This window comes from Sciurus vulgaris (assembly GCF_902686455.1).
Source record: "Sciurus vulgaris genome assembly, chromosome: 5".
NCBI classification, from domain to species: Eukaryota; Metazoa; Chordata; class Mammalia; order Rodentia; family Sciuridae; genus Sciurus; species Sciurus vulgaris.
In genome coordinates this window covers 139,417,767-139,440,335 of record NC_136465.1, presented here as the reverse complement: position 1 = coordinate 139,440,335, position 22,569 = coordinate 139,417,767, and the positions used below count along the sequence as shown (strand labels likewise).

Below are 22,569 nucleotides of genomic sequence, written 5' to 3'. Positions count from 1 at the left end.
CAGAATAAATGAATTAAATCAGAATAATGAGAGTGGAAAAAATGGTGTAGAGTCAACTAATCAATTTAATGTTAATCAATGAAAAAGTGAATAGGGAATATAAGGTACTTAGTACTTCTATGGCATTTTGGTTGATTTGGGATTGTTTCAGATACTTCATGAAATTAGATTTTGCTTCATATTTTCAGGTCCCTACAAAAACATTTTTCAATTAATTTTTTAAAGTGTTAGGTTTTTGTTTTTTTATTTGATATGTTTTATAACTATGACCAATAAAAGCTGTACTCATTTGACATTATAAGGCAAAAAAAATTCTCTTCACTGTGTATATTTAGCAAGCAAAACTTGGTGTTGCTAAAAATTCATAAGAATTCATTAGTTCAAATGAAATCAGTACCAAAATAATTTCCTTAAATTGTTATTTTAAGTCCATATTTGGTATAGCGGGAATAATTACATTAGGAATAAAACAGGCTTTAGTCATTACTGGGCTGAAAAGTTGAAAAGTCCAAATTATTGAAGAATGTGGACTATATATGTGACTGCAATTAGAAAGAATTCTTTTTCAAATGAAAAGAGAAAAAACAATGAGACTATTTCATATGCAACTTTATAAAGGAAATTCATTTTTAAAGTCACTGGATCTATTAAATGATAACTGGTGTATTTCAACTTATTTCACTGTTTTATCACTCTTTCCTGTGTTTTCTATGACTTTTTATAGGATGCTTTAGATTTCCCACAAATGCTAGGTACAAAGCAACCCAAAGGCTAAGACAGTAATTTATTTTTCACTGTATTTATCTGAAAACATTCATGACGTATTGTCTTAACAGAAATTCTTCTATGCATTTTAAGACAAGTTTTGACTTTGAAAATGTTCATAGGAGTTATCTTTCAGTCATGTGATTATATATTTTTTCTCTTTATTACTGTTTTCTATTTCTCTATAAAAATATTAATTTTTTTAACAAGGAAGTTTTAACCTTTTAAATAAAAATAAGGAGATGCTTTAATGGTTTTAAAGAGGATTCTAAGACACAATGGAAATGTTCTTGGGCTTGAGGTCAGGTTCTGGGACAGTTGCCTGCCTCTGCCCTTTATTAATAGTGGGACTGTTTTCAAGTCAAATGACCTCTCTGAGCCTTGGGAGCAGAGGCTGCTAAATCACAACAGTATTAACCATGTAAAGTATTTTTCATGAACAATAAATGACATAGTCTGTGAAAAGTAAATTACCATGCAAATATTTTTTTTTTATGGTGAGATATCAGGGATCCTGTGAGAGCGAATCTTAAAAGGAATAAAATACAGTTATGTTGTAAAACACTTTACCCAAGTTGGAAAAGTGGTATTTTCCTGTAGCAGAAGATGACATGGCAGAAGGGGAGACCAGAGGTGACTGGTTGCCAGTATCCTGCAGCCCTCCAGTAGAATGAGAACGCAGCCACTCTTTGCCTTCTTCTTGGTTGGCCTGCCGAGATGATGGGGTATATCTGCAAAACAGCACAGCTAAGACACTTCAGCACATCTACAAGGGCAAGGCAATATCAGGACAGGAGAACAATTGAGAGGAGCTTACTATTCAGACTGAACAACAATCTCAAACAGATTGGATCTAATTAGAATTGCTCAGTTCTTCCAGATGATTTGACACCATCTGTTTGAATCCCACAGGAAAAAAATAAAGGCATTTGAGAAGAAAATTATGCTTCTGTGAGATATGAAATTGAAAATCATAAGCAATGAGCAGACAGCCAAGTTAACTGAGAAGAACCCAAAAGCACAGTGCTTGGAAGGAGGTGAGAGAGTGAAGACACTGACTAAAAGTGGTGGAGAGCGGTAGGCATGAGCAAAAGGGAGTGGAGTGATGGTCACAGAAAGGCATGAAATGGGACACAAACTAATGTCCATTTTTGTTTAAAAAAACAAAAAGGAAGGAGCAGTTATTTGGTTAAAATGCCACTTGACATCATGTCTGGATTAAAAAGGAAGGAAAGAGAAATGTGCTCACTTTATTGGAAAATAAATTTCTAGAATGAAATATTGAAATATGATATTGTCAGGTGTTGGCTGTTGTTAACAAATTTGAAAGAAAAAGCATAATGGGGAAGACCTAGTTTGGCCAGTACTCAGTGTTTCACCAGAGTAATTAAATTCTCAGCACCAAAGGCTTAGACTGCTCATAGGCCTACACCTCCACTACTAGTTTATTCTATATCTCCTCCTCAGAAAACAGTGTGCAATAAAATATGGCCATGAATTAAAATTTCATTTTAGTTTTTGTTATGAACTGAATAATTATTTTGGGATTCTTAAACTATATTAATTCAGATTTAAATGTGCCTGAACCTATGAACAATAGAAATTAAGACTTGAGGTTTTATCGAAAGGATTCTATAAAAATCAATACCTTAATTATAGTAGTTGTCCTGTGATGATGAAAATGCATTTTCTTTGATTCAAATTACAGCATCCTTCAACTTTTCATCATTACTGGCCACATCCGCAGACTATATGGGTTTTGAGGTTTTGCAAGCATATGCCTCCAAGATGTAGAAGTTAGGGAAGTCATTTCACTTCAGTTTGGAGGAGTGAGTTCTGAATTCTACAAAAGTTGCTGCCCACCAAAAGCAAAGCCTGGGACAAGTGCTTTGAGAAGTCTTATTACTTCAAAATAGTGGTAATTAAACTGAAATTACTTTGAGGCACCACCTCAATCTCTACTAGTACCTCTTCCTAAGGGCCATCTCACCAACTCTCTGGACCAGAGGAAAAAAATCGCAATTAAAAGTGATTTCACCCTCAATGTCAGGTGCTACATTGCAAACAAAGAAATAGAGAGGAAGAGAGACAGCACACAAAGTTAACATAACAACAGAAAAAGGCAGCAATTGTGCTGAGAGAAATATATATACCTTAGTCCCTTTTTGGGTAGTGTATTTCTGTCAAGCTGCATGCTGTTAAAACAAAGAAAACCCCTAAGGACATAATGTAAACAAAACTTCCAAATTATACAACCAACAAAAATGATTCTCCAAACTGCACAAAATAACTGGTAACACATATATGTGAAAGTTTAACTCACTGAAAAAGACCAACTGAAGGTGACAAAATGTCTACTGTTCCCAATGTTCCTTTCCAACACCATACCATCAATGGTAATATGGTGACAGGACTATTACTAGATTAAATCATATGTGAGTACGATTGCCCTCTAGATAGTATTTACTTAATGCCGTGGTAGCTTTCCCTTTGCTTTGCAACTAACTTCTCCTGTAGGGGAACCAAGAAGTGTCAATGAGACAGATGTGCCTGAACTTAAAAGTGACAAGTTCAAATGATCAGAGAGGATGAAAAGCACCATTTAAAAATGATCTTCTGTCTTCGAATTATTTTTAATAAAAACAGAGGTATAAGTGTTTCCCATTTACTTATAAGAGAAAAACACTATATAATGAGTATTTTCTTAAAACAATGTTTATGATATCATTTATTTAAATATTTTAATGAAGTTAAGCATTACCATCTTTTAGAAATCATCAATTAAGTATTTAAATAGCTATAAATTTTATCATCTCTTTTTTAAACTATTTTCATCTGGTCATAGGAAGGGATGAAAAGATGTGCCTAGATTAAATGAGAAATAGCCTGTCTGAAAACACAGGAAAAGAGGGTGCCAACAACAAAATGGAACAAGTCTAAGGATTCTGTTATAATCTCTGAAATGTGGACAGCAAAGAGAAAAATTAATTTGAATTTGCAGAATTATTGTTCTTTCTTTTAGAACCTCAAATGATCAAAATTAAATACATAGGATATGCATAATGGGGATGATGTAACATGAATGAAAACACATTTACTTAATCACTCAAAATCAAAGCTAAAATGTTTTCTTCAATGTGTACTCCATCAGCCCTGTCACAGATAGCATCTGAAGGCTTCAATACAACTTTAACATTATTTGTTGGGAATTTCCACCTGTGTTAATTACTACACCATGTAGAGGCCTGTTCCAGGATATATCTTGACTATAGACGTTTTCTTAGTAGTATGAATAAATAAACAAAAAGAATCATATTGAACAAATATGAGAAATCTCCAAATATGAACTACATTATGCTAAAGTATTTATGTGGTCATAAGCCATTTTAAAGATCATCTCTTTCATGTGTGCAAATTAAAGTTTAATGTTGCAGGAAGATTTAAAAATAGACATTCTGGGTTGGGGTTGTGGCTCAGTGATAGAGTACTTGCCTAGCACATGTGAGGTACTGGGTTTGATCCTCAGGACCACATAAATAAATTAAAAATTATTATAAAAATAAATATAAAAAAGATATTCTTTGATATTGTTATACAGTTGTATAAAAATGATGTTTATAGATCTATCACAAAGCAATTTAATGAAAAAAACAAATTTTTAAAAAAAATTATCAAAGTAATTTAAAGCTTTGAGTAGAACTCTTTGTTCAAATCTGGATGTTACGGATTTTATTTTGTAGATTTTCTGTAAACCCTCAGTGGTTGCCAACTCATATGCCAGTGAGGGCCAGGGAGATAGTAGCAATGAGTGAAGCAGGGATTCCCATCAAGGTACTGTTTGCCTCAAGTCCATAGCTGTTGTGCAGAAAGACTGAAGCAAGGCTGTTAGATTTGACATTCAATGATGAGCCAAAATTTGCAAAGTTGGTTACCACTTTAAATTATTTAGAAGGTTTGATTAGGTCTCAAAAAATACAACAAAATAAATACGGACTACTAGGGCACAAGGGCTACCTGTGATCTAGAATTGTCACAGAGGGAAAACTACAAAACTACGTGTTTTATGATTCATTTATTAATTTATTTCATCAATTTTAAGGAAGAGGAATTTAAGCTAAAATTAAAATCTGTATGAAAACTCACTTAATATAAATATAGGATATGAATATCAAAGTATTCTGTCATAAACTTAGATATCTCTCTTCTATATCTCTAATTTCCTTTAAATATTTATGCTTTAACACATTTTATGTCAGATGTGCCTCTTTGATTTTCTTAGCATTCTCAACATGCTGCTGTCCTATTAAGTATAATTAAGCCAGAATCACCAATTACATCCAATTTACTCTTCACAGATCAAAAACTTCCTTACATACACTTTAAAGGGTTAAACTGTGATTGTTTGCAGTTTTGTTCCTAAGAAAATACAGAATGTTTTATACTAAAAATTATTTTCATCCAGTAATTTACTGGAATGAACTAATTAATATCTCTTATATACTATACCTATGAAGGTATTCACATTTATTTTAAAAGGCTTAATAAATGTGAATGCATTTTTTAAGACTCAAAGGTAAAGCATTAATTTATTAAAAATTAGTTCACAGTGTATTTTGGAAAAAGTCTTTATTTGGTTCATTTAACATTATGGAATTCCTATTTGTAGAACTGGCCTGTTTCCAAGATTAAACAACGAATAAAAAAATTTTCTTAAAATGAGTAAGTAACTACATATTTGTGTATTTCTATAGTGAAACTTCACATTGAACTTGGTTAAAATATAGATTAAAATGTCAAAACTGCATTTCACTAATTGCTATAAAACTCACCAATCTTAAGTGGTTTTGATTTGAGGGTTGCTAGATTACAATGAGTTACTTGACTTTATGTTTTTAACATCTAAATGCTGAGGAAGTAGGTTGATGGCCAACTTACTGCAGTTATCAACTTATTATTTGGATTTCCCACATCTGACTTATAGCCTATGATACATTCAATAAACTGGCTACAAAATATTTTCAATATAATTTGACTTAATTGTTAAAAGTATAATAAATGAAATGTGATGATGCCCATTTACCCTAAAAGGGATGAAACTAGAATCTTCAATCTTATTAGAAACCTAACTTCTTTAATGAAAAATCAAACACTGGTTGTAGATGCTGTTTACAATAGCAAAACTAAAGGGAAATGGATACATTTGTAAGGGTTTTAACTGATGTTTTAAAAAAATTATCCTTGGAGTAAGGCTGGAGGTCTGGAAAGCAGGAGATACATCAGTATCCACATTGGAGTAAAAAACTTTAGAGAAATGAATCAGAAATTTTCAGTGACCAGAGTGTTTTCCAAATAGCACAATTAAGACATGTGACCAAGACCATTGGTTAAAACTTTATGTGTGCCAAGAAACAAATAGGGAAAAAGTAGCAGTTTTAAGAAATTTTCCTGGGAATAATCCAAGTATCTTAAAATTTTGGGAGGTGGTCAATGGGATTCTAGAGTCATTTTGTTTAACAGTGACACCTTCTGTTAAGTGTGTTAGTCATAGATGCCTCTTTATGTTCTCTATTTGAAGTTAAAAATTAGTAAACCAAAGGAAATACTTCAAACTATGATCAATTTTTAAGAGGCCTATTCACAAATGTCACTGGTATATGATATTCTTGAAGAATGCAGGGCTGACAAATGACTTCTTTTCCCCCCAATTCAACTAGGATTCCCCAGTGATCCATGTGCTATTTTTCATGTAGAAGCACAAATAAAACAAATTTAACATATTGCTTAGAGCATAATTGTAGAATTCATTTAAATTTGGTCTTTAAAAATGTTTAAATTATCATAAGGAGCTTATGTTATCATGGAACTCAAGCCAAATCATTAAAATGTCTTGAGAAGACATCATTCAACATATAAAATACATGCTTTAAATGTGGTTCAAATTGTCTGTTAGCTATAAATGTATGCATTCATATTGAGAAACTTAATTATCTAGCCACCCTACCCTAAATGGTGTTATTTCTTTGCAAATTTGGTAATAAAAGAAAAGGCTGAGTCTCATCAATCTTTTGTCTTTCAATCTCGTGTTGCTTTGCACAAATGTCACTCATATGGGCAGTTAGGCACAGTGCGGGGAGAAAGGGGTGAGGACTTCAATGCTTTCAGGAAAGCTCACCTTTCTGAGAGAGTAGATCTCACACTACCCGTTCTCATGAGCAGGCTCTGAACCTCGTGAGTGCCTGTGGTCAGTCCAGACAGGGAGCCATGATGGCTGAGGGGCAGGTCAATGGACTCAGAGCTCGTATGGAGGCTAGTCATGGACTGGTAACTCGGAGTGTCCTTGCTGCCAGCAGAGGAACTGCTCATATTGGCAGCCCACACCAGACCACCTGATGTGAAAGAGTGAACCGATGCTGGACTGGAGGCCAAGGAGTGACTTAAGCTTATAACATCTGTAGTTAAGTCTGAGGGTTTATTGAAGAGTGGGCTGCTGCTGCCACTTAGCCCTCCAGCACTGCCCATGCTGCCCGTACCAGACGACGGTGATTCCAGACTGCCTTGTCGCGCTAATGTGGTACTAGGGCTGGGCATTACTGAGGAGGATTTCACCCCCTCGGTATTAGGTGCAGAGGCAGATTTGCCACCTGCCTTGGCACCAAACAACCTAAAAGAAAAACAAATAACAACTTCAGTTGTTCCACATTTTAATATTTAGGATTACAGTGCACAGAGCCAAGTGTGCTATGGTGTACTAAACTACCAAGCACATCTTGTCTCTGTGTTAAAGAACTTTATAGGCTTGGTTGTTTTGTTAATCGAGTGCTGAAAATCTCTTATATCATCATGGTAAGGGTTAAGTTGGCTCTGGGCTGCTACCCGGGGCCAGGGGGAAGCAGGCAAAACAAAGACCAAGCATGAAAGTCCCGGGGTTTCACAATTTAAGTGATCATAAGACTCTTTCATGCAAATATTTTTATCATTCTTGAGCTTACCTATTTACAGAACCATTATAATGAAACAACTTCTACGCATTCGATATAGAACACTTAGATGGATTTTTTTTTCTTTTCTTTTTAAAAGTTTATTCAATATCTAAAAGGAATGCTTAAGGCAAGGTCTAGGAAGTTGCATTGAATATCTGGTGGCCTGAGTGACTGTCAGAGAATAGTTGGTCAGAAACAACATTGGACATTGTTGGCAACATGTAAGTTTATCCACATTTCCCCTTGGAAAGGCCAAAGGGTTTCATGTCAGTTGCCAGTGCCCTTCAAATGCATATTTATAAAAGACATGAACCAGTTGGTGCTAAGTTAAATATTGGAGTTTACTTTAGAAAACATTTTAGTTTTGTAATGAAGCAGATGATATAATCAAATTTATGTAAATGTGGAAATAAAGTGATATGAAGTAATGGCATAATGGTTACGGATTAAGTTGCAATGAAATCCATATTTCCTACAGTGAAATATTTTATGACGAATATGAGAAATTGTTTCATAGGTAATGGACCACAGGAGGGCACTATTTGCTTTTCCTTAAGCCATGGAAATATTTACTCTTGCTACAAGCTATAATTTATTCTTTCCAATGAGAATCAACCTTTCAAAATGCCAGTTCTTCAGGATTAATATTTATATTGAGGACTGAAACTCTTAGAATTTAAAATAAATTTATCAAAGATTGCTTGAATGTAAAAGTAAATGTTTTAAGACCCATTATTTCCAAGATACCAAAGGTCTTGGTTTAGTTAGCAGGATAAAAGCAAACACTCAAAGTATTGAGGTAATGAACTATAAGTCATATTCTTATCATTTCACAGATGAGAAAACAGATCCAGACAGGTGTAGCTATTTGTCCCAAGTTTTAAACTATATTTATTTCCCTGCCACTTAGGATATTTAGAAACAGTTATATTTCTGAGCAGAACTTCACATATTTGACACCAAAGATCATTCTGTTACAGAAACCAATCATGTGCTTACCATAGTCCTGTCAAAGAAAGTTGATAAAAAGCTAGAAAACAGCCTGCTCTAGTGGTTATTCTCTCTCACGATTCCAAATGTTTTCAAAACCTGTCAATCATATCATACCTTGATTTTCTTTAGTATGTCAAGATATGGTACTGTATAAATATGTCCTATGTGATCTATTACAAGAACACAGCATCACCTATGTTTATGACCATCAACTCATTAAGAACCAAGTCAGATTGCAAAACACTGGAAGTCAATGCCAATAGTCATAAAGACTGACTGCTTTGGCTTTTAATTATGGAAAGGAGGGATGAAAATCTACTAAAATTTTATAAACTTTTACTTCATTTAATCACTATCCCTGAGTATTGCCATCTGATTTTAATTCTCTCATATAGCTGTTTGTATTGCTAATACCACAAAGATAATGCAACTGCAAGTTTGACCATTTCTCAAAATAAGTACCACTTTTTTGCTACCTATGTATATGGCCAGATTCTTAGAACTCCTTGTATTTTACCAGATTATAAGATATATGCATCTAAGAAAATGTATACTTGGAATATATATGAATATATATGATATGTTTGTATATAGTATATGTGTATGACATACATACCCTATATTTTTCATGCATCATTTTATATATCCTTACCTTCGAAATGTAGGTGAAGCAATATCTGGATACTTGGATCCTGGTTGCCTGAGCCCTTGAGTACCACAGGCACTGGCAGAGGTGGGGCTGGATTTAGGGGAACCTGACAAAGAAACACTCTCTGAATCTGAGACTGCTACTTTTTCTTTCTCCTTGTCTGTTTGATTGACAGTGACAGGACTTGAGCGCCCCGACCCGATCTTAGTCGGTTCTCTTAGTTTTGAGGTGGTGGCACCAGCTGACTTGCTGCTGACGTTGGAATCAATACTGCTGGTACTAGACCTGTGGCCACCTCTTCCGGGAATGCCACTGGTGCTGGACTTTGAAGGGCGGGGCAAGCTGCGGTACTGTAGGGTCGTCTTTGAGCTCACATGCAGCACAACATCATCTTGATTCTGTGAACCATCCAAACTGGTTTTCCTCCCTGCATTTGACTTCCCACCAATGGCAGCAGATTTGGGGATTTTGCCCAGTGTTGCTGAGCCACTTGTTATAGTTGCTCCACTGCTAGTGATCATAGTAGAGGACCCTACTCCACTTGGTTTCTTAAATCCAAACGAACTGGTGGCAGTGGATCTTCCAATGCCTGAGGGGGGCTTTTTCCCCTCATCTCCACTGCTTTTCCCTGCATCTGAAGGAGACCGTTGTAGGGAGGATCCTTTCAGGGGAGTTTTCCCTTTCTCAGAAGCTTTGGCATCATCGGTTTTCCCTAATTAATAAGAAATACAAAAATATGTGTCTGCATATTTTGATGTCATGCCTCTTCCTTAAGCAATGTGTAAAATGTGAATGTCTCTTTATATTACTTCAACTCCTAAATGTTTATTGTTTTAGATCTGGGCATGCAATCCAACGTATTAAGAGGACTGAATGTGTACATATAAAAAAATTTGGCTATCAGAGGAAATTCAATCAGACATGGAGGAGATAAGATGAAAACAAGTAATTATGCTATTTGTTAATATCTCAAATCTTGCAACACTCATGCTTTAAAAGGATAACACTTAACCCTATCAAGCAAAGTATTAGACAGAGAATTCATTTGAATATATGTGGAATGATTATTTGGATGTCTTGTAATATCCATACTTCAGGTGGTACTGTTTATAAAATAGTTAAGAGGCAGAGAGTCTTCAAAACAAAAAAAAAAAAGTGCATTTTTTTCCAGAATCCTTTTACTCTTTTCTTTTGAAAGATCTAATTCACAAACAGCATCTTAAAAATTAGCATCCTAACCCATTAAACTAGTGTGACTGCTTTTGTCCCTCAGATTTTGTGATAAAGCTCAGTGACTTACCTAACATAAACATTGTAAACTCCTAAAGAAGTTAGAACAGAGGAAGGTTCTCCGTTTTATTTTATTTCTCCATGACCAAAAGTGATCACAGCATACTAAAACACTCCATAACCCCAAATTGTGAGGGAGATCTCTAAAGCATGCCTAGATGGTTATATTCTTGTGGCCTTAGATAATAAAAGCGTGTGAAATTTAGTTAAAACATGGTGTAAGTATATGGAAAAGAATCTGATTTTAAAAGAGAGTTATTATTAAATAAAATAAAACTGAATGAAAACAATAAATTAAAGCACTTTTGCAAAACAGCTGCCAAGTACCAGGCCTACCAGGAGTCTTGAGTGCACTTGTCCCAGCTTTTTGTCTGGCGGGAGCCCCTCCCTGGGCAGATGTGCCTCTCCTCCAGGAACCCGTTTGAGAAACGGACAGGGAAGCTTTCTGCCCAGACTTCTCAGGGTCCTCAGGAAGTCCTGAGGTGCCACTCTTCCACTTGCTACCTCCATCGCCATGACTGTCAAAATCCTCTTCTATTTTTTTCAGCTCTTCGGGACTGTCCCAGTTATCATCAGCTGCAGAACGTTTCTCTGAATCCGTCTTCAGCTATGAAGAAATATATTTCAGAAAAAAAATCTATGCAGAAAAATCTATAAAGTGAATTAAGCACTGGAATGCTCTCTCAGATAACTGGTTTAAAAAAAGCAGCACTGATTTATACTTCTTCAAAAGGATTCCTGAGACAATTCTATTTTTATCTATGTCTTCATTTAAGTTTCATTAATTTTAGCCACAAAATTCTCACTTGCACATATTAGAGAATGTCAGGATAAATATGTGCAGAAAAATCTAATTAAACACTCCAGAAAGGAAGGAATGTTCTACATCAAATGTAACAAGGAAAGGTAAGACAAGATAAAACTTAATTATTTAATGTCCATTCTTGACTTGCCATTTACATGAGAACTAGTAATTCATTTGAGGAATCAAAATAAAATTAATCAAGCAATATCCAAAGGCAGGCTGTTTTGAACAAATATATCAATACTAATAGGAAATACATGACAATATAGGTCTTTCTGGGTTAAATGAGAAAAATAGGAAGTACATATACGTAAGCTGCTTTTGATGATCAAAATAGGCTAAGGTGCACTTTGTTGCAAATTCTAAGCGCTGTAGCTCTAGCAAAGACTAAGACACTGTGGGGATCAGGGAAGCAAAATGAATCCTTCTGAGCACTTTCTTATTCAGTCGATGCAATTATTTCATGGTAAGAGGTTGTGCTACAACTTAATCTTTGTATTAAGAAAATAATTTGGGGGAAGAAACTGGTAGAAGCAGTGGTAAAAGAAAGAGGGTGACTCCTACCTGAGTGCTCTTCCTGGAAGGGACAGTGATGTTGGAATAAGAGCTGACTGAGGATGTGGTGTTCAGGTCATCCGTGCTGATGTTATCGAGGGTGTCACTCAGACCACTGCTCACCGAACTGCTGTCATCCCAGCTAAAGGCAAGACATGCAGCAGCAATGAGCCCAACCCAGGATGCACAGTGCAAGTCACCTACATTTTCATAACATGCTGATCAGGCATTAGGAAGGCAATCCCTTTATTATTTTAAAAATCATACAATAAAATATTATTCATTTTCCACTTTGGGAAAATCATGGAAATTGAGTGCCTATCTGTGAAAAATCTTATCTGAAATTTAGAAAGAACCAATGTCTATAGTAGATCCAAGTTCCAGGGGAGCATTTGTGGAATGAATGAAAACACTGAGACAAGTATTGCATTATATCAGGAAAGAATAACATTTGACCAATTTTTTTTGTTTGTTCCCTGAAAAAGCAACCAGGAATTAAAAAGCATGATTCAACCTTTGTTCTAAAAATAAAAAATCCTGTGCTTTAGTCATAAGCCAGAAAGTAATTTTTTCATTCTTTTTCCTACCCTAGTAACTCTTTCTAATCATTCACCAACTCTTAAATATTGAGATTCAATCATATCATTCCTTCTGTCATTGATCAGAATTCTAAATAATATATAATATTCTTCTATTTCACCTTCCCTGCTTTTGGTCTTTTCCAGTACAATTTCACCTGCTAAATCTGGGACAGTGATCAAAAATTCACACCTGGCCATGACATTACCCTGCTACACTCAAAAAATCTTTCCTTTCTCAAGCCTTAGATTCTAAAATAAAATACATTTGCTTTACAGGGTGCATAATAAAATCCACTTGAGGTATAAGAGAAATATCTCAAATTCTGATCCTATTTTTTTTTATCTAAAGAAGAATAATCTGGGATATATTAATATTCATGTGCAGGCTAACAGACTCCTTCACTTAATCAATGTGTTAGATGGTGCAGAAATAATGTAGGATGAGCAGAGTCACCTGAGAGAGAATGGGAACTCTGCTCTGCCAGGGGGTAGAACACAGTCTCTCGTATACTGACTGGCTTTCAATCAATTGTGAAATATTATCATTTATCTGTGAAATATTATCATTTATATAACTGAATTTTTGCACAATAGATTCAGATATAATATATAGGCAAAAGATAGTCTTGTGAAACAGAGGTGGCTTAAAATCTCCTGCACACAGTCCAAACACTGAAGTGTGTACTCATAAGGAAAGCAAGAGCAATCTCCAAAGGAGTGTTGAATGTACTTTGAGCTGCATGATAAGTGAAAAATAATGGTGATGTATTCAGTTCACACGATATTGACCAAAAAGCTAATTATCAAGAAAAATTGAATATATAGAGATATCAGTAATGAGGAGCCCTCCTTGGATATGTATTTTTCTTGAGATTTTATAACATATCATGATTACTAATATACTTATAAATCAGATCGTTATCAATAACAATTATTTTTCAATGTCAGCAAAGTGCATTTTGTATCACTGTGGCTGCTTGAATCTGTAGACCACCTTCTGTATATCTTATTTTGATAATTTCTTACATTAAGGGCCATACGATTACAAAGTAGAATATAAAGGAAGTAACATTCCCAGACTCCCTGAAAGACAGCTAAGGCATGCAGCATAGGTTCTATCCACCATTTGTGCCCACAGAATCACAAAGGAAAAAAATCTCTAGTGAGCAAGGTAGCAAAATTGTTTGAGTCTTCTCTATCAGCTAGAAGAGTCATTCAATTCTTCCCTATCAACACTGGCAGATATCTGGCCTCTTTTTCTAAGTATACTAAGTCTGCTACCCACTGGTAGTAGAGTCTAGGTGTATAGTTTTCTAAGAACCTGCAAAAAGCTCAGTTCTCCAAACAGCTGCCAAATCCAAAGAACCTTCTAACATTACATAATTCCAAAGCAAATTCTGTAGTTTGCAATTAAGAACCCCAATCAATACAATCATAAGTCCTAAATTATCATTCGTTTCTTCTTTATTATATCATTTTTTCATATTTTTATGTAAGTAATTCACATAATACCTTCTCACAGGAATATGTGCATATCAATTATAACAACATAACTATGTACTTTGATAACTACTAGTCTAAAATAAAACTCAGACTTATTAACAAGACACTTATCAAGATAATGAGAAGATAAGCCATAGACTAGAAGAAAATATTTACAAAATATATATTTAGTAAAGTACTGCTACTCAAAAGACAAAGAATCTCAAAAACTCAACAATATGAAGTTGATTAAAATGGGCCAAAAACTTAACAGAAACCTCAGTTAAAATGACACACAGATGACAAATAAGTACATGAAGAGATGCTTAAGACCATGTCATCAGGAATTGCAAATTAAAATAATAGTTACCTACACACCTGCTAGGATAGCCAAAATTCAGAACATGATGGCCAAATGCCGGTGAGGATGAGAACTAAAACCTTTAATCATTGTTGGCAGGAAGAAAAAAGACATTTTGATAGTTTCTTATAAAAGTAAATAAATTTATATTGTATGATCAGGCAACTGCACTTCTTGGTATTTCAAATGAGATAAAAATTCATGTCCACACAAAACCTGAACACAGACATTTATAGTAGTTATTCACAATTGCAAAACTTGTAAGCAACTAGAAGTCCTTCACTAGATAAATGGACAATGGAATATTTTTCAGTATGAAAAAGGAATCATGTATCTGAATACAAAAAGGACACAGAGGAAACTTATATGCATGTTACTAAGTGAAGTAAGCCAATCTGAAAAAGCTACATATTGTATGCTTCCAACCATATAATATTCCAGAAAAGGCAAACTACGGAAATAGTAGAAGAACCAGTGACTGGCAGAGATTGGGAAGGAGTGATAAACAAATGAAACATGAAGGATTTGTAAGGTAATGAGACTATTCTGTGTGATACCAAAATGGCAGATACACACCCATACACATTTACACAAATTCATAGAGCATACAGTAACAAGAGCAAACTCTAAAGTAAACTTTGTAGTTTGGGTATTAAGGACATGTCCATGAAGGTTTATTGATTGTAACAAACATATCACTCTGGTGGAGGATGTTGTTATTGGGAGCCCTGATGTATGGGGGTAAGGGGTACACAGAAAATCTCTTAACTTACTGCTCAAGCTTACTAAAAACCCCAATCTTCTCTAAAGATTAAGACTATTGAAAGAATGAAAAGAAGGAAAGAAAGGAAAGGAAGGAAAGGAAGGAAGGGAGACAAGTCCTTGTTTAGAGCTTTCCATGTGGTTCCAGTCTGCTTCCTTAGCTTAAATTCTGCACTTGGACTTGGGACTGTGGTGCTTCCCATCACCTCTACTGGATGGAGCTGTTCCTGCTGACTCTCAACACATTTACCTGTATGCCTCAGTTCAGGGGCTTGTCTTCTAGGAAGATGCTTACTCTCTGCTCTCAGGAAGAATTAGGTAGCTCTTCTTACACTGCCATGATACAAATATGTACCTCTTGGACTGGATTGTGCATATTGTTTTATAAATCTATCAAAATGGGATTAAGTGGACATTAAGCAGCATGTTTTCTGAACTCAGAATTATGTGTTATTTTTTTTCTTTGAATTGCTACTGGTTAGGGAAATGCATAACACTTTAGTGTTGCATAAAAGTCTTAAATTTTGTTGAGATTAAGAGAAAGGCAGTTACTAAGGTAATCTCTCATTGAGTTTTTAAGAAACATCTACCATACTATATTCTATATTCAAAGAGTGAAGTTAAACAGAAATGTAAAATTTCTAATGAGCATTTTTAGTGACTATTTCTCTGGTAGAAAGCTAGACATCAATATTTCTACTAATAGCTTTTTAGCAATGTAAATTTTATGTCAATGAATATAAAGTTAAATGTAACAACTACTGATGTAATCATAGCATTTACTTCTGTATTATTTTAAAATCATTTAATGTCTCAAATGAATACAATGTGCCTTTGTGGTTAAAATTACATACATGAATGAGTCCAAATGAAGTCAAAATATTTCACTCAATAGAAAACTACAACATAATTATCTCACAAACATAATAGAACAAATTTCAAATTTAGTTTGTTGTAATGGAATAAAACTAATGGATTCATGGGGTTAGGTCTTGTGTTTGACCTTTATAAAGTTCCACAGCTAGTATGATTACTTCATCATGTAGTTCTGACTTTTCCATCTCATTGTTTTGTGGAATGCAAATGAACCACTTCCATGTACCACTTCATACTATCGTAGCTTCTTCCAGCTCCTCAAACTGCTTTCCCTCTAAGATCTCAAATTTCAAAATCTCACTTTTTGGCAATATCTTCCACACTTTCAGCACTCTAAAACTACTGTGTTCTACTTTTTGTTTCCAGTCTTATTTTTTTTTTCTTTTAACTCTACTCATTCCTTACCAAATGATGTAGGATCCAAAGATGTTGAAACTAAAAGATAGCCTCAGTGAGGGTTTAATCAATACTCTATTAATCGTTCTCTTTGCTCCTTAATAGTCTTCCAAATCAATCTTGATTTTGTGTTAATTAAAATGTATGTTTTATTGATTCATACTGTCATAGTCCCTTTCTGTTTCTGTAACAAAATTCCTGAGGCTGGGTATTTTAATAAAGAAGAAGGCACTGGCATCAGTCTAGCACTGGTGAGGGCTTCTGGCTACATCACAACATGGCAGATGGCATTATTGGGCGAGTGAGTGCAAGAGGAAGAGATCAAAGGAAGCAAGAGAGATTCAGGGGCCAGACTTACTCTTTGTATAACAACTTGCTATCACGGGAGTAGGTGGAACCCCATGAGAACTACATTGATCTCATTCACCGAAGCACTTTACTAGGCTGTGCCTTTTAAAGGTCCCACCACCTCAACACCATCACAGTGAGGACTGAGTTCAGCCCATGAAACTTTGGGAGATGCAGTCAAATGATACTCAAACCGCAGCATACATTTTAGAATATAACAAGAAAGTTAATTAATTATAATGAAGAAATGCTTATAGATTCAAGTTATTTAACTCCAGATAATTTCTCAGGACTCCTCGGAAATTTTCTTACATGAAAGTAATTCTCTTCCAAAGGCATAGCTTTAATTTTTCTCTTCTTCCTCTTGATTCCAAGATTTTCTCACTAAAACTGTTCTGAAATTACTTTTGAAAATGTCAATAACATCCATGAATTGAGTGATTGCTATGTGTCAAACTCCTCTTTAAAGTCCTTTTTATTATATAGTCCCCCCCCCAGAACTCTGTAACACGGGTATTATCATTACCTTCATTTTAAAACTCAGGATAAGGAGGCTCAGGTCAGTTAAGTCACAGGTTAAGATCTCATGATGTTAGGGATGGCATCTGAACATGAGAATTCTGAAACTAAAGCTTGGTTAGCATTATGCTATCCTTTCTTGAAATACATAAATGACAAGCACGTATAGGCTTTTAGCTTCACCTAAGTCTTCTGAGTCCTTTACTTATTTCCTCTTTTGGGGGGATTTCTTTGAATTTCTCAATATTCTGAACTTAATCTTCTGAAGACATTTTAGAAATTCTTCCTTGGAAATTGCCCACCTTTCACAATTTCACCATCACCTTCATGATTATAACACCCAAATTCACATCTCTAAACCAGAATGCTCTCCTGAATACAAAGTTAGCATTCCCTGCCTTATTTGGACAGGTTTTCAAGGATGAGCTGTCAACATCTCGAATGTACTCTATTTAATTTACATCATTTCTTTTAAAAATTCTTCTCCCTTTCCATTAATTGACATTACCTGCCAATCCTTCTGCCTTACTACATTACTTTTGTATTTCTTCTCACTCAGCACTATTCTCAGGGTCTCTAATCTTCAATATTATTCAGCTTGGTGGGTAATACACCCCTGTTTTGTTCCCCATTCTCACTTTCTACACTTGATCCTCATTTCTTAAAATCTATTTGTAAGTGATAAGCTCCTCTACTTGAAGAACTCAATGTTTACTGGGGAGGAAAAAGCTTTCAAGGAATGATTATAACATAAACTGGTGTTATAATAGAAGTGAGGGTAAAATGGCAAGCAGAGCCAATATAACCTCTTTGAAGAGTTGACAAATTTCTTCATGATAGGAATATTACAGCAGTGACCAGAAGACCAACTATGCTAATCAGTAGCATTGTCACCTGTTATAATCATTCGTTTTCTTGTGCATTTTCTATCTTCTTGGTTATAGTACAAATTACTCAAAATAAGGAACTGTGCTTTATCTCTAGAGTCCTAACATAAAACATGTTGTCTGTTACTGAACAGATGACTAAAATATGTTTGTTAAATGAATGAAGCAGTTTTGCTTTTAAAAACACTGCTTCTATTCAGTGATCTTAAATTGGATCCAATAATAAAAACAAGTATTAAGGAAAAAATTGAGATTGTTTTTTGCTAAGCAAACTTGAAGGAACAAATTTTGATTGATGATAGCATTATTTTCTTAATCTTCAAGTTTTATGACCTTGACTTTGGTTTATTCTTTGGTTTTACAGACATCAGAATTCTCCATAGCTAGGATGCAATTAATCCTGTTTATTATGGCATATTTAATTAAGTTGAAAAAAACTTCAGAGAAAATAGTTATTTTATTGAAAACATTAACATAATTAGCTTTAAGTTCTCAAATCTCATCAAAATATTTTTCCATCCTTTCATTTTTAATTGCATTAAGATGCGCTAAGAATTATGGACTATATTCTTTATAAAAGGGCAACTCTTCATCTCTGCCAAGTCAGAGACATATACTTGACTAAATTTTCCCTTAATAATTCATGACACCTCCATAAATTCTAAGTATGTGTGTTTATCCACATACCTTACATTAAGACATCGAATTGTTTCCTATTTTGAAATACTCTGATTAAAGTTATTAAGAACATTCACATACCAGTCTGCATGGACATGTTTCTTGGGTAAATACCTAGAAGTGCATGTGGTGGCTGAATGGAAGAAACTGCAAACTCTCTTCCAAAGTGGTCATCACATTCTTAACCTAAGAAAAGAGAATTCTAGTTGCTCCATAGCCTCGTCTATTCTTGGTACTGTCAGCCTCTGTGATATTAGCCAATATACTTGTATCTCATTATGATTTTAATTTGCATTTCCCTGATAACTAAGGATGTTGAACAATGGTTTATGTGTTTATAAGAACTTTAAATATCTTTCTGGTGACATGTATGTTCAAATTTTTATTGGATTATCTTATTATTGAGTCATTTTCTGCATATTTTGTATATAGATTCTTTTCAGATACATGTAATACAGATATTTTTCTCTCAGTTTGGCTGAAAAATGAAATTTATAATTTTGATAAAATGAAAGAATTGTTAATGGTTCGCAATGTAGTTTTTCCTACAAAGAAATCATTGTCTTGCCTAAGGTTGCAAAGATATTTTCTCCTATAATTTCTGGCAGAATTTTATACTAGCTGTATTTTTTATATTTAGGTATACAATAGATTTTGAAATTGCTGTATGAAAGTTTTCTAATATATGTATTAAATATATATATATATATATATATATACAATTCAACATCTTTTGATGAAAAGACTGTTCCGGGTTTAGTTATCTTGGAACATATACCATTAAAAACTAATTGATTGTATAGATGTGAATCTATTTCAAGATTCTCTATTCTGTTGCACTGATCTATATATGCATCTTTTTTGACAAATATTACACTATCTTGACTCTGTATCTTTAAATTACATCTTGAAATTTGGTAATATACATCAACTAGATTTGTACTTACTTCTTTTGAAGAATTGCTTTAGCTATTCAGGCCTCTGCATTTCCATTTAAATTTTAGAATCAGCTTCTCAGTAACTATGAAAAGACTGGTGGTATTTGACTGACATTACAATGAATCTATAGATCCACTTAAGAAATATTTATATTGTAATAATTTGGAGTTTCTCAATGCAGAATCAAGAAGTATCTTTCCATGTAGTTTGACCTTTATTTTCTTTCAGTAATGATTCCTGGAATAGGAGGCCTATTTTTGAAAATTCCTAAATACATCATGGTTTTTGTTGTTGTCATAAATCACAAATTTAAAATTTTCTTGGTTTAATTTTTTATTGCTAGTATGTGAGATATCAGTGAATTCTGAATCTTGGCTTTGTATGATACATCCTTGCTAAATTCACTATTTGATACTAATTTCTTTTTCTTTTTTGGTGCTGGTACAGGTATTGAAGCTCTCATTTTAAAATCAATTCCTTTGCTGTTTCTTCATGCAATTTATTCAGATTGACTGTAAACAAAGAGAGTTTTACATTTTCTTCCTAATGCTTGTGCTCATTCTGATATATTTAAACATTAAAGCATCATCAAGCTGAACCTCTCTTGCTCATAACTAACCAAAAGACATTTTTCCCATGTGATGGTTAACACTGTCTTAATAATGGATATTAATATTATCAAGGAAACAGAAGAATAAATAAAAAACTTGATTTAGATTTTTTCAGTGAAAGTTCTTGAGAAAATCTGTTGTATGGGAAAATATAAGAATGAAGATTTATATCACAATTCAAATTAAATTCCAAAGGACTTCAGAATGAAAAGTGGAAGTCTATCTTGGGAAATATATATTTCTGCTCTCTAGACAAGGAAGAATTTTCAAGTAATAAAAGCAATGAAAAGTATCATAAAGAAACTAACCAACTAGACTTTTAAAAATATGTTTTGCTTTCTGTTGGAAACATGATTAGAAAATGAAAAGATGAAATACACAAAAGGTTTGCTAAAATGCAATAGAAAATATTTAAAATTCTTACTGTATAGAGTCAAACTAGTAAAAATACCAGTGTCTATAAAAAATGCCAAAGAATCTTAATATAATATGCACAAAGAAAGTTTTCAAATATTCCAAAATCATATGAATTAATTTAGTTTCATTAATAGGTAAAGGTGCTAGCAAATAAACAATACATGTAGAGTTTTTATGAGTGACTAGATACTATTCTGGGCATTTTCTAGTGCTTAGCTAACAGGCTTAGCACTGCTGTTATCTTCAGATGATAGATGAGGAAACTGAGACACCTAGAAGTCAAATAACTCACCCAATTTCTCACATATAGTAAATAGTGAGGTTTTTTTTAAGTTCACTTTTTATTCTTTCATAGATTTTAATAATTACGCATAACTTTTAACATAAAGATAGTGAAATCTCAAGGATTAGGAAGCAATATATATGGCCTCTTCTATTCATTCTTCAAGATAGAGGGAAATTTCCAAAGGGTACAATGTGTGAGATTTAACACTGGAAAAATACATATGAAATTTGTTTAACTGGCTGCACTTAGGACCAGGTACAACACAATAAATATAGAACTGCATAATCTTTTTAAAAGATTGCTGTAATTTTAACACACCCTTACTCAAGAAAAACTCAGTAACTAATCTGAAATTCTACAACATATATGTGAAAGGACACTTACAATGAATATCTGAGCACAGTTTCTCTAACACCTTCACACTCATATACCAGCATTCTTAAAAGGAGGAAGAATGCATGTTTCAAATTCAGAACAACAAAAAACAAACTTGGTCAATTATTTTCTTCATGTCATTCATTATGATCACAATTCTAGCTTGCTGGTAGATTTAATAGAAGTTTTTGAAATCCTTTTAATTTCCACTAGTCTTAGGACCTCTGGGTAGGAAGTCAACTACACTGGAGGCAAACTGATTAAACAGCACCATTAAGTCCACATCTCAACAAAACATTGCATAATTTTTATCTGTCAATATTCTGAAGGGTTAAAAAAAGTTCTATGGAAGAATATCTTTCAACCAAAAGAAATGCGTAACCCCAAAATTTAAATAACACACTGAGGCATATAATAAATACTTTTATTTGTGCTATTACACTTGTGTATGAGATCATCAGACATGTTCACATGCCCTTTCCTTTTCCCAAAAAGGAAGCAATGGTGCTACCACTACTGGTCAGAAAAAGTAAATGGGAAACTTGCTCTCAGCACTATTCTGCAGTGTGTCTTAGTATACACACACAGAGATTATTTTTAGACATATACTTAAAAGACAGGATGAAATGATCTTTTCCTTTTTTTTTTCACATGACTCAGATTCTGTTACCAGCAGATAAAAGAATTAACTTCATCCCTATTAAACAGAATGGAAACGTCACGCTACTTTGGCCATAGATATTCTGAGAAACCTTCCAACTCAGTGAATTAAAAAAAAAAAAAAAAAAAAAAAAAAAAAAAAAAAAAAAAAAAAAAAAAACACATGAAAGCGATATTTTCTACAATTGGTAAACTGGTTGTTCAAAAATTCAACAAGCAAACAAACATGCAAGCGTGTGTGACATGTTATTACTTTGTAAAAACATAATGCCATTCTGGCCCCAAGAATCACTACAGCCCAGCTGGTTCTTAAAGGGGCAAACAGTCTTTAACCACTGCTAAATATCTTTGCAG

The 22,569-nt window shown here is 33.9% G+C and overlaps 1 protein-coding gene across 1 annotated transcript in view; it reads right to left on the bottom strand.

Moving 5' to 3' along the window:
* NAV3 (neuron navigator 3) overlaps positions 1-22,569 on the bottom strand; it is a 413,749-nt gene that overhangs the window by 72,490 nt on the left and 318,690 nt on the right. The window contains 6 exon segments of the mRNA XM_079142522.1: positions 1,336-1,496; positions 2,919-2,960; positions 6,938-7,426; positions 9,391-10,099; positions 11,014-11,284; positions 12,047-12,179. Coding sequence (XP_078998648.1) covers positions 1,336-1,496; positions 2,919-2,960; positions 6,938-7,426; positions 9,391-10,099; positions 11,014-11,284; positions 12,047-12,179 — 1,805 coding nt within the window.